Source organism: Monodelphis domestica, chromosome 2 (assembly GCF_027887165.1).
Source record: "Monodelphis domestica isolate mMonDom1 chromosome 2, mMonDom1.pri, whole genome shotgun sequence".
NCBI lineage: Eukaryota > Metazoa > Chordata > Mammalia > Didelphimorphia > Didelphidae > Monodelphis > Monodelphis domestica.
The window spans coordinates 234705824-234724883 of record NC_077228.1 but is presented as its reverse complement, the minus strand read 5'-3'; the positions used below and the strand labels follow the sequence as shown (position 1 = coordinate 234724883).

At 41.4% G+C, this 19060-nt stretch overlaps 2 protein-coding genes across 2 annotated transcripts; both read left to right on the top strand.

Moving 5' to 3' along the window:
• Positions 1-10784: 10784 nt before the first annotated feature.
• On the top strand, positions 10785-11132 carry LOC103103239 (protein preY, mitochondrial-like). Its single transcript, XM_007483039.2, has one exon. The coding sequence runs from the start codon at positions 10785-10787 to the stop codon at positions 11130-11132; it is 348 nt and encodes a 115-aa protein (XP_007483101.2).
• A 70-nt stretch (positions 11133-11202) lies between these two features.
• LOC100619226 (phosphatidylinositol N-acetylglucosaminyltransferase subunit Y) lies at positions 11203-11479 on the top strand. Its single transcript, XM_056814835.1, has one exon. It carries the CDS (start codon positions 11203-11205, stop codon positions 11416-11418), a length of 216 nt encoding a protein of 71 aa, XP_056670813.1. The 3' UTR covers positions 11419-11479.
• The last annotated feature ends 7581 nt before the right edge of the window (positions 11480-19060 follow it).

Here is a 19060-nt window from a genome sequence, read left to right as displayed (position 1 = left end):
TCATGGCTAGAGCAAGAGAGATTTAAGATAACAAGGAGGAGGGGATGGAGCTACTTATTCCAAAATGTCCTTAGGTTGGGTCTTTCTGTGGAAGAGGAATTTGAGATCTTCCAGTGGCTCACAGGAATAAGTGGCTTCTGTTTCCTCTTCACCACCTGTTTCTGGAGGGATAAAGGGTTTAATATGAGAGACATGAGTCCATGTATTCTGCCCCTCTAATTTTATAGCTTTAGGAGTGGACAAAATAATCCTATGGGGGCCCTCCCATCGGGGTGTTAGGTGGTTTGATCCACTCCATGTCTTCAGATATACCAAGTCTCCTGTTTGGACTGGGTGGAGAGATTCCTCTGTATTCTCTGTTGAGGATTTGGGGAGGATCTGATTAGCGTATTCTCTCAGAACCTGGTGGATTGGGCCAAGTTGTTTAGAGAACCAAACAAGGCTGTGTATTTCTGTATCTAAAAGAACATCAGAGGTTAGAAAGGGTCTTCCATAGAGCAGTTCAAATGGACTCAGCCCTAACTTTGCCCAGGGAGCAAATCTGATTCTGGTTAGGGCAACTGGGAGAGCTTGGATCCAATCAATTCTAGCGTCCTCACAGAGTTTGGTGAGAGCTCTTTTTAGGGTCTGATTCATACGTTCTGTTTTCCCTGAAGATTGGGGATGCCAGGCTGAGCGTAAATGGTAAGTAATGCCCAAAGCCTTAGAAACCATCTGAGTGATCTGTGAAATAAAAGCAGGACCATTATTACTCTGAAGGGTTTTTGGAAGGCCAAACCTAGGGATGATTTCATTGAGTAAGGCCTTTGTGACATCTTGTGCTTTCTCTGATCTGGAGGGAAATGCTTCAGGGCAGCCTGTGAAGGTGTCTACAAAGACTAAAAGGATCTTGTACCACTTGCAAGGTGGAAAATGGGTGAAATCTATCTGCCAAAAATCACCAGGTGATTCCCCTCTCCTTTGGACATGCTTAAGGAGGGGAAGTGGCCCAAGAGCTCCAGTGCTGTTGGTTTGGGCACAGGATCTGCAAATTTCCCAAATGGTTTTGGAAATGCCTTTGCCTGTGAAAAGTGGCTTTATCAGTGGTTAGTGCTTCCCTGCCCAAGTGTGTGAAGTTATGTAATCCCATAACCAGCTTCCACATTAGGTTATTAGGAGGAGCAGAAGTCCAGAGGGAGAATGCCACCACCCACTGTCTTCAAGGGTGAATCCCTGAAGTTCTGCCTGTGCAATTTCCTCCTTAGTGTACGAGGGAGAAATGCCCTTTGGTATTGTGGGGTGTCGTGCAGTTAGGGTCAGAGCAGTCAAAGAAGTGGCTCTTGCAGCCTCTTTGGTGGCTAGGTCTGCCTTATGATTCCCTCAGGCTATGTTGGAATCTAGACCCTGATGTCCTCTGCAGTGGATGACAGCTATTTGGCCTTTTTCCCTTCAGCAAGCTGCAATGCTCTTGTGAGGGCGATCAGCTCTGCTTTTTGTGCTGAAGTCCCTGGGGGGAGTCCCTTTGCCTCAATGGTGGCTGTCTGAGAGACTATAGAGTACCCCGCTTTCCTTACCCCATTCTCCATAAAGGAGGACCCATCTGTATACCAGCTGATCTCTGCCTCAGGGAGAGGAGAATCTTTGAGGTCTGGTCGGCTGGAGAAAGTGTGGTCTATCAATTCCTCACAGTCATGGGAGGTGGGGTCTCCAGGAAGAGGGAGGAGGGTAGCTGGATTCAATGTCCTGCATACCTTTAGGGTAAGGCTGAGTGTGTCCAGTAAAAGAGCCTGGTACTTAGTGAGATGGCCCCCAGAGAGCCATCTATGACCTCTAGCTTCCAGATTGCTGAGAACCCGATGGGGAGTCAAGATTTCTAGGGGTTGACCCAGAGTTAGTTTAAGTGCCTCTTCTGCCATGAGGACCATGGTAGAGACTGTCCTCAAGCATGGTGGCCATCCTCTGCTAACTGAGTTGAGTTGCTTGGAGAAGTAAGCAATGGGACAGAGGTCAGGTCCTAGGTACTGTGCTAGAATACCTAGGGCAAACTGCTTTCTCTCATCAGTAAACAAGAAAAACGGCTTTTCAAGGCCTGGAATCCCTAGGGCGGGGGCAGAAGAAATCTGGGTTTTTTAAAGTGAAAAGGCTAGTTCCTGTTCTCCCCTCCAATCTAGGGGTTCTGAATCAGGCTCCTTAGTGGCTTCAATAGAGAGGTTTTGCAACGATCCCGAAATTAGGTATCCAAATACGGCAAAACCCTGCCATACCCAGAAAAGTTCGGAGCTCTCTTTTGGTAGAGGGGACAGGAATGGACAGTATGGCCTGTTTCCTGTCTGTGATCAGGGATCGCGAATTTGGGGTTAGGGTGTGTCCCAAATAAGTTACAGACTGGGAGACAAGTTGGGCTTTAGAAGCAGAAACCTTGTAACCCCTTTCTCCTAGAAAAGTTAGGGTAGAAATGGTGTCTGTGATACAGGCAGCCTCAGATGGACTAGATATTAAAATGTCATTGACATAGTGCAAGATTGAGCTGCTCGTGAGTCTCAGGGCTCTGAGATCTTTGTTGAGGGCAGCCCCAAAGTAGTGGGGGCTGTCCCTTAATCCTTGTGGGAACACGCACCACATGACTTATGGGGTGGGGGTCTGAGGGAAAAACCAACTCAAAGGCAAAGAGGAATCTGCATTTTGGGTGCAAGGATATGCAAAATAAGGCATCTTTCAAGTCAATAACAGAGAACCACTGAGAGTTCCCTGGTATCTTAGTTAGGATTGTTTACGGATTTGGGACAAGGGGTGAACAGAAATTATTGCTTCATTAACATGCCTGAGATCTTGAAGCATACACCAGCTATCATTTGGCTTTTTCACTGGCAGGAGGGGAGAATTGCAAGGTGAAGAGCACTCTTCTAAGAGGCCATAGGCTAGGAATTTATCTATGAGAGGTTGTAATCCTCCTCTGGCCTCTGGGGAAATGGGATATTGCTTCCTGTGTGGGTAGAGGGAATAAGGCTTGAGGCTTATCATTATGGGATCCACCTGAAGGGCTCTTCCAGGTATGCCTTGATCCCAGACAATGGAAGGCACTTTCTCCCAGATTTCTGAAGAGATTGTTGCAGGCTTATGCAAAGCACTGTTTGGAAAATTTAGAACTGAGATAAGCGAAAATTGTGAGCCTAATTTCTTCATAATGTCCCTGCCCAGTAGAGGACATGGGGAGGAAGGAATAACCAGGAATATATGTTGGAATAATTTATCTTCATGGGCACAAGTTAGTGGTGCCATTTCTCTACAGCTAAGTGTCTTTCCCCCAACTCCAATTACCTTATGCTGAGAATGGAATGTAGGACCATTGTGAGTTTGGAGAACAGAATATGTAGCTCCCGTATCAATTAGGAAGGTAATTTCTTCTTACCTTCAACTTTGAGAGTAACCCTGGGTTCGGCCATGGTGATGGAAACGGAGTGATCAAACCCTAGGGCAGCCCTATTCTGAGTCCTCAGGAGACTGGAGGTCAGGAATGTGCCTCTAGGGTTGCTGGGGTCTCTGGTTGGTGGGGAATTGCCGTTTCCAGTGTCCCTGTTGGCCACAGGCTGGACACGGAGTCGTGGGCAGTCTTCCCTTCAAAGGACAGTCCTTTGACCAGTGCCCATTCCATCCGCAGGTGTAGCAAGAGCCCCTTGGCCTCTGCCCATAGGTCAGAGAGGTAGGGGCTGCCGTGAGAAGTTCCTCACGTCTCTGTCCTCCTGTCTCGACTAGGTCCCTGTTGTGAAAAAACTTAAAAGCAGCATGCATTGATTGGTTAATTGGAGTCTGAGGTCCCAGATCCAGCTTTTGTAGTTTTCGCCTGATGTCTGGGGCAGACTGCCCTATAAAGTGGAGCCTTAAGATAAGTGCCCCCTCATCAGTGTCTGGGTGGACGTTGGTATATTGCTTCATGGTTTCCACTAATCATGACAGGAAGAGGGCTGGATTCTCTTCCTTTCCCTGAGTGATTTCTTTGAGCTTATTATAACTCACTTGCTTTCTAATCCCTTTCTTCAGGGCCTCAAGGATACAATCTATCATATGGTCTCTCCTAATTCTGCCCCTTTCATTCATATAGTCCCATTCAGGATCTTGCCCTGGGACTGGGGTGGCACTAGGAACTCCTGCCCATGTGCCAGCTAGGGCCTTCTCATCACCTATTTCTACAGCCAAATCCCAGATCCATTTTTCCTCATCTGGGGTGCAACAGGTGGAGATAATAATATGCAGATCTGCCCAGGACAAGTCAAACTGCAGGGTAAGGGATTTAAAACCCTCAATAAATTTGGTCTGGTTCTCTGAGTAGCGCCCCAATTTCTCCTTCATCTGGGCTAGATCAGCCATAGAAAAGGGAACATGTACCTGAGCCAGCCCATCTGTCGAGGGTACCTCTCTCATAGGGATGAGGGGAGCCCTGTCACCATAGCTCAGTCCGCTCTGGTTATGAGTGGGCTTGGTTGAGGAATGGGCGAGGTAACATTATCCTTAGGCAGTGACAGGTACAAAAGGATATTACAGTTGGGAGTAGAGAGAGGAGTGGTCTCAGGCTCTGAACCCCGAGAATAAGGCAGAGGTTTTGGAGCTGAGGGTTGGGGAAAGGAACCAGGAGGATCTGGAGGGGATTCTGTAGTAGAAGTTAGTTTTGGGGGAGGGGAAGGCCTTGACTGCTCTGCAGCCAGTGTAGGAGATGTTATCTCCCTACCCCTCACAGAAGCTAAATTGCCTGGGAGAGCTAAGTCATCCAGAACATCCTGTTGGGGACTTTCCCCAGAAGGGGTCAGTACAGAGGTGGCAAGGCACATGCGACATAATTGACATAATCATCTTAGCTCAGGATTCTGGCTGAGTTTAGTGAAAGCGGAAATGTAGGGAATGGCTGTCCATTTCCCTTCTCTTGTGCAGAACAAATCCAATTGTCTGATGGTGTTATAATTTAGAGTACCATGGATAGGCCATGTCTCTTGATCCTCAAGGATGGAACGTGGCCAATCAACATTACAAAAAGAAATTAATTGCTTTTTCTTTAAGCTGTTTAGTGTCAATTTTTAAGTATACTCCCCAAAGGGGAATCTCAGGGTATGCTCTGTCTCTGTCCCATTTAGATGCAGAATGGCCAATTCTACACTGAAGGGTCAACAACTGTGTGTCCACAGAGGTTGCCCGACCAAGAGCACTCAGTTTTAACACTGAGGTGAGCACTCAGTTAAACACTGAGGTGGCAAGACTTCCCACACACCAAAATGTCTTCCAGTATAAGGGGAAGCCGACAGATAGACCCCAAACTCCAGCGGCCAGACTGATCTGGGGCCAATGGGAGAGAGTATAAAAGAGTTCCAACAAAGATATCACCCAAAAGATGGGAGTTTAAGGAGTCAAAGAAAAGGCTCCTTCCTACCTGAGAAGCTGTGTCCTCCTGGACAATCTGGAGTATAGGAGTAGCTTTCAGGAGAGCCAAAAACGTTGGGCATCAAAATGTTATTGGCTGGAAGGATACCCCTGGGGTTCAGGAAGGATACCTTTTGCAAGAATGCAAGACTCCAAAACTTAGCTTAAAAACAAAAAAGAGATTTATTAATTTAGAAAGTAATGTTGAGAGGAGGATAGCAATGTGGAACAGCAAGATGGGGAGCAATTCCTTGGGAAGACAGCATGAAAGGAAAGGCTGTTCCCCAGCCCTCCCCCAATGACATCAGTTCTGAGGTTTTTATACCTTTTTACAACATATTCTATGCCCTGGTGGGCATACTTAGAGTGGTAAGCCCTCAGGCATTTGGTGGAGTGAGGTGGTCATCTGACTGGGGTCTGCCTGGAAGCATAAAAATTCATCTCTTTGTCCATCTTAAGTCTCGAGGATATTCAAGGACAGATAGTCATCTCAAGACCCTGGGGGGGGGGGGTGTCATTGGGTGCTTCCAGGTTCAGAGTCATGAAGATGGAAGGGAGTGAGGGAGTTTCCCTGATAATAGTCCGTCTGCGTTTCTGAGGTACAGTGCCCACGTCAATGGCCTGTTCCTTCTATAGGCCAGCTCTATAGCTACGTTTATGCCAGATAATGCTTCCCTTTGCTTCTTCCTCAGGGTCCTAGCTGCTAGATGGAGAGATGGGATATCCTGACATCTTTTACTGGGAATGAGAATTAAGAATTCAGAAAGGAATAAACAATTAAACCCTTCCCTCCCCCAAAGGAGAGAAAGGTAATCAGACAAGAAAAATCAGCTAACTGCTGTGAGGATGCAGGGAGCATGTGAATTCACAAGGTCTAGGAGAAAATTTTATGAAGCTTGCCAAGAGCATACAGCAGCTTTCTTTGTTCTTGGGCTGTTATGAGAAAGCTGTTTTTCTAGCTGGAAGATTCCTGAAATGCCAGTTCCTGAAATGTCAGCTTGCAGATAATCAACTCATGCATATTCTAAGTTCCCTTAGAAAGGGGAAGACTAACAGAAAAGCAGAGAATGCTTTCCCCCCTTCCTATGAGGAATAAAGAATGTATTTCATAATTCTTATAATAGGTTAATTTCTCTGGAGCTTAATTTCCTTATTTGTAATAATATTATGAGTTAGAGGAGATGACCTCTCAGGCCTCTTTCAGCTCTGACATTCTATGATATATGAATTGAAAATAATGATGATAACTAAGAGTACTGAGAATTGGGTTAATTAATGAACTCATCCACTTTCCCTCTCCAAAGATAGGTGGTACAGGGAGAAGAGGAGGATTATGTCTTCTAGGTACTGGGTTTTTTTTTTTTATCTGTGGTTTATTATACCTTTTGAGGTAAATATACATTTTTAAAAGCTAATGTGACTGTCAGTGGTTAAATAGAATTAGGGTGCAGGGGATCACCTCCTACATTTAGGGGAATACCATCAGTTGGGGCTGGAGCCATTTTCAGAGAGCCTTGGCCCCTCTCTCCCAAACCTCTTTAAGGACATACTCTAAATTGCCTGACCTCCTTGTGAGGGTTGGTATAGCTAGAGTTAAACCATATTCACATGTATGTTAAGATAAATCTTTTTTTTTTAAACTTTCACCTTCCATCTTGGACTCAATACTATGTATTGGTTCCAAAGCAGAAGAGTGGTAAGGGCTAGGCAATAGGGATTAAGTGACTTGCCTAGGGTCACATAGCTAGGAAGTGTCTGAGGCCACATTTGAACCCAGGACCTCTCATCTCTGGATCTGACTCTCAATCCACTGAGCCACCCAGCTCCCCCAAGATAAATTTTTAGAGAGAACCTAACATTATTCTTCCAGCAAACTTTTAAAAAATTTCTTAAATCTCTGACTACTAAAGTAGTCAGATAAACCAAGTCTTTAATCAGGAAAGGGTTAGGTCTAATATTCAGCCTCTATCACAGAGACCAGTGCCAAGAACTTTACAGGGCCTACACCCTGGGGACTCTGGGAATATATCCCTGGGAAAATGCATCAAGCTAGATGATTTCTCTGTGTAAAATTGAGATTTGAACTCTGGACTTCATTCCCCAGGAGTCCTTGCTAGCTCCCAGAATGCCCTCTAATCTCACTGAATTCTCACCTGGGACGAGAGCAAAATTTTATTTAAAGGGTCTTCCCCATAGGCGGGGCTCTCTTTTCTTCCCTGTATTTTGTTTGCAAGCAGACATGGCTCTTTTCATAATGTAGGTGAGGTTGTGTCTAGGCCTCTCTCTGGCCTAGACACGTGTTTTCTTATCCAGTATTTTCTTTAATCCTTGACCTTTAATAAACCTCATAAAAATATAATACTCCTTGCAGAGAAAAAACTAATTTCTACCTGCCTCAGTTTCCCTAAATTTTAATCTTTACATCTGAAGAGCAATAGAATTTGGGGAACTTATATGCTATTTGGAGAACTAAAGACAGGGTAATAAGATTGACTGACATTACCATGGTTATAAGGAAATGAGAAGTAAAAGACAGGATTATCAGGGAGAGGCTGATGCTTTACAATGGATACAAAAGGGAAGGGTCCAGTCAAGGGTTGGGCTTCCTGGGAGAAGACTTGGGTACAATGGGACAAACTACTAAAACAAAAGGATACTTAACATTTGATTAAGTCTGCTAGCCCCACCTAAACTGGGATTATCAAGTTAAGGTCTATTCTTCAATCTGAAACTGGCAGTCTGTAACTCCCTTGGGGTGCATTCTCATGAGAAGGGACAAATTTGGGGTCTCCAGATTTCAAGTTGACAGGAGACAGATGTCGGTCTTTTAAAAAAATGGAGGGGGCAGCTGGGTAGCTCAGTGGATTGAGAGATAGGCCTAGAAACAAGGAGGTCATAGATTCAAATCTTACCTCAGAGACCTCCTAGTTGTTGACCCTGGGCAAGTCACTTGACACCCAATGTCTAGCTCTCAACACTCCTCTGCCTAGAAACCAATACACAGTATTGATTCTAATATAGAAGGTAAGGGTTTTAGAAAAAAAAAATTCTTCTTAGTATAGTTTAGATTATTGATGCACTTTATTTGGCCATAATAGACCCTTCCTCCCCCCCAAAAAAACACTCAAACATCCTGCATATGATATTCCCAGTAAAAAATTGATGAAGATGTTGACTTAGAAAAACACAGAACTATTAGTCAAAAATCATTCTTTAATCTAGGGAAAAGGGTTCAATGCAATAGTAGGCCTCAACACAGATCTGTGAGCCACACGACTGCACAGTGCTTTTCTTACTTGTATATTCTTTAATCCTTAATCTTCAATAAACCTCTAAAAATATAATACTCCTTGCAGAGAGAAACCAATTTCTACCTGCCTCAGTATCTCCTAAAATTTTAATCTTTACAGTTGGCAACCTAATGGGAGAAAAGACTCTCAATCTTCTGATTCTTTTCTGATCTTTAGTTCAGCTTTAATAGCTAGTGCCTAGAATTTTTTTAAGCCACATTTCTCTAAGATGCTTTTTTAGAAAACCATCTTGATCAGCTCCTGCCAGCAGCCATTCAATTGAGACTTCTTGAGCTCTTCCCTCCCACTGGCTCGACCGCTTCCTGCCTGGAGCCCCGATCCTGACCTCTCTCCGTCTTCACCTGTTGCTCTGGCTCCCGGTCCTGCGTTCCTGCCCCGACCCACCCCAGTGGTCTCTCGCCCAGCTGGCCCAGCCGATCCCAGTCCACCAAAACTGGCCTCCGACCCAACCGGCTCATCACCCAGATCCTTGGAGCAGATCGCTCGGGACTCATTTCTACCAGCTGGTAACAGTATTGGCCACGTGGGCGGAGAGGAGAGACAAGAGGGAAAGAAGAACAGGTAATTTTCCAATTTTCCCTTAGGCTAAGCCTCCATGTGGATGGGTGTATTGACCACGGGGGGGAAGGGGGGGGATGGAGGGATCATAGCAGGGGAGAGAGAAAAGGGAGAGAGAAGAAACAGACTTTTCCAAACAGGAACTTAAAAGCAATGGGGTATTTAAAAGGATATCTTTTGATTGTTCTAGTAATTTTATTGACTTCACCTGTGTGTCAGGGAGATGATTCAACTAACTTTGAAGGGGTAAATGGGTGGCTCAGCAAACTGAGAGCCAGGCCTAAAGACATGCGGTCCTGGGTTAAAATCTGGCCCCAGATATTCCCCAGCTGTGGGTCCCTGGATGGGTCCCTTAACCCCCATTGCCTAGCCCTTACCACTCTGCCTTTGGACAACAGACATTTACATGGATAATTAATTTTAAAAAACACACCTAAGGAACTTTAAAGACTGAAGGTTATATATTTTAAGGCATTTCAGACTCCATAAAAAAAAATCTCTGTATTTCGATTGCATTTTCCTGATTGTTTTGTTTAAGATATAACTTTGTGATTTTAAATTCATATATTACTGCATTCAATATTATTCTGTTACACTGAATCATTTTAATGTACTGGGTTAATTTTGTTATATATAACAGTTAACTACTGTTATATTCTGTTGTTTACCCCTATAACTGTGCTGAACAAATATTATTGAATAAGCCCATATGTAAAAAAACAGCCTTTCTATTTTTCCTTTGTAAATTGTCACATAGAGGATAGATGGACTTCAGAACTGGTTACAATTGCTATCACAACCTTTGGAAAATTTAAGATTGCTAAGTATCTCAACTTATTTTAAGGGTTTTTCATTTATGATTTTTGGAATTTTTTTTAAACAATCTCTGGTTATTTTTGCCTGCCCCTAACATGAGGTGTAAGGCCAATTCTAGCTGAAGTGAAATACAATTATAACCCCCAACATTCCCACATTTCTAAATATGTGAATGGAAGTTGGGGCAGTTAATCTCAGGGCATGCTACATATTTGTACTACTATTCTTTAAAAATGAAAAATGTTACCTTGCTCAATTCATTTGCCTTATACTCACAGTGATCATGGCCAGATACGAAGAGGAAATGGATCTCATTTTTGGTGAGAAAGCCTTGTATGCTATATTTTCTTAGCAGTGTGTCAATGATTATAAGCTATACTTTTAAATTTATTAAGCTCTTTTATTATTATATTTTCTTGTATGTGCAATATGCTATTTCAGTGGTTTTTTTCTCTTTTTTATATTTGAAGCGCATGTCACCAGTATTAAGATTTTCTTTAACTTTTTTATTTTTCAGTACTATAAGTTTAAGATACATTTGCCAATACATACCCCAAAAACCTTGTGACTATAAAAATGATGCCACTACTTATTTAAAAAATTATGGGACTTTGCTTAATGATTCTGTCTGATTCCAGGAGGGGCGTGACATTGCAGCCGGAGCTGGGACGAGGCTGAGGCCACACAGGAGGGAGTCAAGCTCCAGTAAGGGTCATGCTGAGCAGCGCAGTCCAGAGAAGTGTATCTGCGCTGCTGGGGAGGCAGCCGTTGGCGTGGCAGGTCGGGACCGAAGGGGTGCATACCACTGTGTCCCGGCCGAAGGCGGATAGTCCAGCGTCCGGCCAGACTTCTCCGCCCCCTGCCTTCGACCCAGCCTTGTTGGATTTCCTGGTCTGCCCCCTTTCCAAGAAGCCTCTCAGGTATGAAATGTCAACAAATGAACTGATTAATGAAGAATTGGGAATTGCTTACGCAATCATTGATGGCATTCCTAATATGATACCACAGGCAGCAAGAATGATACATCAGAATAATCAACAAGAAGAAAAAGAACCAAAGTAGCATGTTCTTATTAAAAACCAAACTGGGACATAGTATGTAAGGAGGACGGAAAGAAAAGCAGTCAAGGAAAATGTTTCTGTCTCTACCCATACTGACTATTCTTGTTCCCCTGATCTCTTTAGCTGGACTATTTTACTCTGCCTCTGTAGATGAAGATTTTCCCCATGGTTGTACCAGCACCAGCAGCCTGTGCTTTTACAGTCTTCTTATGCCAATTACCATACCAGTTTATGTATTCTTCCACCTCTGGACTTGGATGGGTATCAAGCTCTTCAGACACAATTAATGTAATGAGAGGCAACCCTAAAGGGCTCTGTGTACATAAAGCCATGTGACTTACATTGAAACAGGAAAATAATCTTTTACTGTACTCCATTTAACTCTTAATAGATTGGAATGAGCTCATTTTCTTAGGGAACTTGGGTTTTCATTTCTCTCCTAGAGATTATTGGAGAAAGGAAAGTTAAAATGAGTTCCTTTTCCATAGTTGCAGAGGGGAGAAGGAGAATCCCTATAATGATTTCATGAAAATATTCCCTCGTTGGATTTAACAACCCTAATTTTGATCTGTATAAATGTTTGATTTTAAATTTTGATTATGCTTATCAAAAACCTAAATACATTTCTCCAAAGGTTTTTGGATTATTTTGCTTAGTAGATTAAAGGTCTTCAGGCACTGGAAGATGATTGTGTACTAATTAGAATTGGATGCCAAATATAATAGTTAAAAATAATTATTACAATAGAAATATTTTCAAAAGTACTACACCAAATAATTTGTTCATTTAAATAGTTTCAGATAACTCCACTTGAACTAATATTCATACAAAAGCTTACAATAAAGTAGAAATTGATTAATAAAAAAAATGATTCTGTCTGATTCCAGAACAAGATATACACACAAGAGCCATTTCACAGAGCCAAAGAAAATCCAATCTAGGATGAATTTATACACTTCTAGGCCAACACAAAGGTCTTGAACCTAGTGTGAAGACTCAAGGTTACTGTGTTTAACATGTTGTTACAACATAGGCTTTCCTTGTGTACACACTCACTCTGAAAATACAGATGAGTATCCCCAAAACCTTGACTCCTATAATCTGGTCCCTTTTCTGTCTTTCATAGTGCGGTACCTTTCTGTAGTCCTGGCTACTGACTGGGTAAATGCATCATTGCTTAGATCATTTAAATGGGCCCTGATTCAAGGACCTATTATAGATTTATTTTTCTTTTTACTTGGAATTTTTACACATAAGACTTTGAAAGTCTATATTTTCATCCAGTATTTTCTTTTTTTATTTGGATTTTTCTGATATCTTTTGAATATCTCTTGCCAATTGATTCATATACCTCATACCTCATCCATGCATCCCTAAGTGATCGTGTATTTTTCAATCACCCACAACACAGGGAAATGTAAAAAAATATTATCATTTAAATTGCAAAGTTTAAATTCTTTTTGAGAAGAATTTTAGGTAAAGAAAGATGCTACCTCTCTGAATCCAGAAACTGAACTGTTGGAGAAGCCACCATGAAGAAGCCTCCAAACCACAAGCTGCATAAAAATGAACTTTGGGTGTAGTTGATTGAACATTTATTTGTATGTATACTTTCATGCCAAAGGGGACTGCCCCCTAACTGGCTTTCTGTCAATGCGTCCAGCAATTATTGGTTTTGTTCTTTTTTTCTCTTATCCTCACATTATTGTAATCTTTAAGTTGATTATGTTTTTTATGATCCATTTGGGGAAAAATTAATTTTTTCCAAAAATGATCACACGGAGAAATGTAAAAAATGGATTTGAACTCTGGACTTCAATCCCCAGAAGCCCTTGCTCCACTTCCCCAGAATGCTTTGTAACCTCACCTGGGCCGAGAACGAGATGGAGTATTTAACCTGATTGCAAAGGCTTTTGGGCCTCTTCTCTTCCTGGCTCCTCTGGCAAACAGACGTGTCTCATGATGCGAGTGAAATTTGGGTGGGCCTCATGGCCCATCTAGCACGTGCTTTTCTTACTTTTATATTCCTTAATCCTTAATCTTCAATAAACCTCTAAAAATATAATACTCCTTGCAGAGAGAAACCAATTTCTACCTGCCTCAGTATCCCCTAAAATTTTAATCTTTACAACTCTGACTCCCAACCCAGAACATCTGACCCTGAGAGGATTATCCTATAGCTCTGAAACATGCCTGTATAATTGCCAAGGATAAAAAGGCAACAATTTATGCAGATTCTAGATATGCTTTTGGCATTTGTCTCGCAGTTGGGATGCTATGACTCCAGAGAGGATTTTTAATCTCAGCTGGAAAATCCATAGCTAATGCAGAAATTATTAATGAAGTTCTTTCTGCTCTCCAGCTGCCTGAAGCCCTAGCTGTAGTTCATCGCTCTGCCCATAGAGAGGGCACTGACCTTGTCTCTAGGGGAAATTATCAAGCAGATGCCACTACAAAGCTAGCAGCCATAGAAGGGCCTGAATTAATTTTAACATTAACAACCATTGATAACTTAAATTTATCACTTTCATATAATGAAAAGGAAGTAGAAAAATGGAAACAAAAATTCAAAGCAAAAAATATTAATGGAGTATGGGTGTCACCTGAAGGAAAACCCCTGCTCTCTAGAAGTTTCTGTTACCAATTTTGCCAATCTAGTCATAAAAATGGTCACTTTGATACCCAGGGCATTGTGGCCTCTGCTAAGAGAGTATTGATACTCCCTGGTATAATTACTATAGCCTCTAAAGTATGTACAGCCTGCTTGACCTGCCAAGCATATAACCAACATGCCTTTCATGGCAAAGCCTTCGGTAGGCATTCTCTGATTTACACACCTTTTGAGCACCTAAAGATAGATTTCATAACAATGCCAAAGGCTAGACATTACAAATTTTGTCTAGTCATAGTAGATCAACTGACTTGATGGCCGGAAGCATTTCCTGCAACCTGAGCCACAGCAGCTTTTATTGCTAAGGTTCTTTTAGAAGAAATTTTCTGGGGGCCATCAGTCCATGACACCTTGACAGAGTCATGCATGGTAGCTGGGGAGACCACAGAGTGGTCCTTGGCAAAATGTGATTGCCCACCCAACCCCCTTTTACACGACTTCTTTCATCAATGCCACTTACCTATGAATTGACATGATTATTATTCCCCCTAGGCTCAAAAGAAATAATGCAAGAGCAAAACACCTGTATCCTAATTCTCCAAAACATTACCAAAAGACCAGACCCTTAAACCCAATTCCAAAAAAGATTATCATGGGTTAACTTTTACTTAGGTACATAATTCCCAGCGAAACCACAGCTACAGGCCAAGCCTAAAACTTTCCCACATACAGAAGCCTATTCTCATGAAGTCAGTACACAAATCAATCATAGAGGCCCAAGTGATAAGTACATGTACATCAAGCTTCAGTATACCTCAGTGACTCGATTACACAAATCAGTAAATCCCTAGAAGCCACCAGTCTTAATTTGAATTGTGTTCCCAGACCTCTCAGCCTCCATGATATGATTATTGAATTGTCTTCTAAGAACTACTGATTAATTATTCCATTTTATTAAAAGCAATACGTAATTTTCCTTGATTGTTTGTAAGCTCAAAACTTCTCACAGGGTAATGAGAAAATTAAGCCACCTGTGACAAAAATAATTTATCTTGTGTGCAACCTTGATTCTGTCTGTAATCACAATACAAGAATATAGAATGTTAATCAAGTGATTTGTTAAAAGTTGATGTATCACTTTTCCAATTATCTCTCTTTGATTTTGTGTATATGCGTGCCAAGAGAATGGGTATAAAAATAAAGATCAGACATCAGGAAAGTGGAGCAGCTGTCAGATGCAAAGCAATCCCATGGCTGTTATGATTAAGCTATTTTCTGTTTGTTATTTTTGTTGACTGATCGTTCGCCACCAGTCGGGATACCCTGGAGTCTCCGGCAAGGGTGGACTTTGCCCGTGACAAAAATTATTCCTTGCTTTGGCCTGCCAGCACATATTGATTCTTATAGAGGAAGTCATTTTACTAATTCTGTCCTAAATCAGATATATTCTTGCTTGGGGATAACTCCCAAATTTTATGTACCACATCATCCCCAGAGCTCAGGTCAAGTTGAAAGAATGAACAGAGAACTTAAAACTATGATTGGAAAACTATGCACATTTAAAATGGCCTGAAATTCTCCCTCTGGACTTTTTTATCTTAGAAGCAGGCCTAGAGGCAACCTACACATCTCACCATTTGAGATGCTTTTTGGATGTCCACCTATACAGGTTAAACCTTTCTCCCCTGCATATACATCACTATTAGGGGGAGATACTACTATTGCTTCCTATATACAGGAATTACAGCACAAACTGGGTGATGTAATAATAAAAATATTTGAGGCCATGAACTGTGAGAAGTTAAAAGAGTGGAAGGCTTAAATTGTAGTAGATAAAAGAGTGGATGAGTAAATTGTGACCGCAGAAAATATGGTTTCAAGATAGTGACTTGTTTTTAAATCAAATATAAGGTGGTCGCCAGGGAAAAGTTCCCAATTATTAAAATATACCCAAGACAGCTGGGTTTTATAGAGATTTTAATTCATACAAATGAGGAATTAAAGAAAGTGAGAGAGAGTAAGAGAGGAATAAGTATGAAGGGCCTTAGCCCTGAGTCTTAAGAGAGAGATCAGTCAGTCTTTAATCACTCACCACAAGATTTGTTCAAGCAAAGATTCTAGTGTTCAGAGACAACAGGCCAGCTCCATCTCAGCTGATTCCACCAGCTCAATGAATCTGAATGAATCTGAATGTCTTTCAGCTCCCTTTCTGAGCTCCTTTTAAAGGGAAATTTCTCCTATATCACCTCCCCTAAATTCTTACATCTACCAATCACAGTAGACGTTTTCCAAAGGACAGACCATTCTTAATTCACACCTAAGAAGTCTAAACTTTTGAGTAATTCACGCCTGAGTAAGTTCTCACCTTTTTGCCTTTTGCAAGTTCACAAGTTGCCTGACCTTTATAGGTACTTAGCACCCTTTTGTATTAGTTCTAAAAATAGGCATAGCTTAAGAACTTTTTGCCTTATTATAAGTATGGTTTTAAGTACTTTTTATTGTTCAGCAAAGAGTTTACAACTTTATCTTCCCCTAAAGTATGCTTAAGTAGGGGTGGAATAGAGGTCTTCAAATTCCTGATCTAAGTAGAAGTCTCACATTCCTGATCTAAGTTCCTTCATTGTTTAAAATGGGGAATGGTCTTAACCCAACCTTATGAAGTAGGGTCTGAGAATTTTTAAGGTTCACAGTGAACTCCATGAATCTGGAGCTGCAGTACAAGCTGGACCACTAGAGTTTTCACTTCATGACCTGAACCCAGGAGACAAGGTGTATATTAAGAATTTCCAGCATACTTCCTGGGCAGGGCCATCCCAAATATTGTCAACTACTCCAACATCTATAAAGGTTGGAGAGAAGGAATCTTGGATTCATTGCTCACATGTAAAGAGAGCATCTTCTGTTGAGACTGATTGACTGTATCCTATCACATGCATTGAAGATAATAATCTATTGACACGTGGATGCTGTTATTCAAGAACACATTGAATTCCTGATTTTTTCTTCTTTTTCCCTTCTTTTTTATTATTGCTTTTCTTTTATTTTGATTAAAATATTTGATTTTCCCCATTTTCCTCATTTCTTGTACTAAAGTTATATACAATTAAATATTATTTTTTGCAGTAATATAAGTTTTATATATATATAAATATATACATATATATATATATATACTTGCTATAATATCAATGCATACCCTAAAGCTTTAAACTGTGGGAACCTGCCATTTATTGCTAAATTGTTATGGGATTCTGATTGATGTTTGTGTCTGATTCCAGGAAATGGGATAAAAACAAGGAGCATGGATTTACCTGAATAGTACCAAAAGAACCCATAGGAAATACTAATGGTTGAGACGCTTGACATACGTTAAATTGTAGGACTTCCTTGTATCTACACCCTTTGTGAAGTACTCACACAAATACCAAAGTTTGACTATCATTCTGGCTCCCCATATCCCTGAGAATGACAAAAAAATCCAACCAGGAAATGATACTTCCCTATCAAAATAAAGTTCTAGTTCTGTTTCTTCTTATAGAATGGCAACTTCCTGTAGTCTTCACTGCAAAAGTGAAATATTACTGCATTCTGTCCCACAGACTTGTGGGATAGAAATTACTTTAAATTGGACCTATACAAGAGCCTGTTAGAAATTTATTAACCCCAAACAAGGGCCTGTTTTGAATTTTTTTTCCCTTTCTCCCAAAAGTTTAGCTTTCTTCCATTTTCTTCTCTTTATACTTTTGGTTTTTTATTTTGTTTTGTTTTTCTCTTTTTTTGATAATAATTGACTCATACACCCCCATAACTCAACCATGCATCCTGAGCTGAACTGGATGTTTCTTAACACTCACTTCAGGGGGGGGGGATTGTATTTTAATAAAAATCCAAGATTTTGAAATTTTGTTCGAGAAAAGATCTTCAAGGAAGAAGCTTGATAACTCCTAAATCCAGAGAATGAACTGTTGCAGAAAGATGCCAGAAAACCTACACTACATCAAGGAGATCAAGAATGGCCTTTGGGTGTGGTTGATTGAACTGAAGTTTGATTGAACATTTATTTGAATGTATACTCCTATGCCAAAAGAGGACTTCTCCCTAATTGGTTTTTGTCAATTCACCCAGCAAACATTGGTTTTGCTATCTGGCTTTCTATTCTTTCCCTCTTCTATCTAATTATTATAATTTCCTCTTAGAAGGTGAAATTATGTATGCACCTGCAGTTAGAAAATTTGAAGGTGCAGAATAATTATGTTTAGTTATCAACTGAGGAGACTAGTCTCCCAATCATCATCAGGGGGTGGATTGTGAACTTTAGATTACTCCACCCTACTTAGTCTAACAAAATCAGGAATGTCTACACCCATACTTACGGATTAAGTATCTAAGAGGATGGCCTATGATAAACATGTTCTAGCAAATGACAAATCAAAGCTGACAGACCCCTGGGCTATCCTAGTCAAGCTTAAGCTACCATTGGTACAGGTGAGATGCAGGAAAGTGATGTAAAATCGTCTATATATTTTATGTCACTTCCTCTCTCAGATCTCTTTTGTGAAGGAAAGGTGGCTGGTGACAGCTTGCTGAGCATCTTGGCATCTTGGTGTGGCAGCAGCTATTGTCAGGTTTAAAGGTGAGTTTCCCTTGATACCATATTGGAGGAAGCCTTGTAACCTAGTTCAGGTGAGGCATCTTCTCTGAGCTCTCTCAGAGTTTAGGCAGATTTTCCCTCCTTTATCTTCCAAACATCCAGGATGTACAGATCACCAGAGCCATGAGAGGAGCTCAATGCTGGACAGACCACCGATTAGTTAGAGCGACTCTTCAAATATGCATTGCGCCTCGCCATCCAAAACGCGCCCAGACAGTTCACGCATCTAGCAACGTGAATCCTCTCAGAGATCCACTTTATCTGCAAACATTCCAGTCCTGTCTGGACGACAAGCTGTCTGCCAAAGGACCACTCATTGGAAGCCCAACCGAGAAATGGAACCAGTTAAGAGACGTGGTGATGGAAACATCAAAGGTAGTCCTAAGCCCCAAACAACGCAATCACCAGGACCGGTTCGACAAGAACAACACTGCTATTGAAGACCTGTTGAACAAAAAGAACAAAGCCTTTATGGAGTGGAAAAATAACCCAAACTCTGATCCTAAAAAGGACAGATTTAAGTCCCTCCAAGCCACGGCTCAGTGTGAGATCAGGAAGATTCAAGGCCGATGGTGGGGAAAAAAAGGCAGAAGAAATCCAGCGCTTTGCTGACACGAAAAACTATAAACAATTTTTCAGTGCCCTCAAGACTGTCTATGGGCCATTA

Excerpts from the sequence above, each read along its gene's own strand:
- LOC103103239 (XM_007483039.2), top strand. The coding sequence starts at position 10,785 with ATGCTGAGCAGCGCAGTCCAGAGAAGTGTATCTGCGCTGCTGGGGAGG.
- LOC100619226 (XM_056814835.1), top strand. The coding sequence starts at position 11,203 with ATGTTTCTGTCTCTACCCATACTGACTATTCTTGTTCCCCTGATCTCT.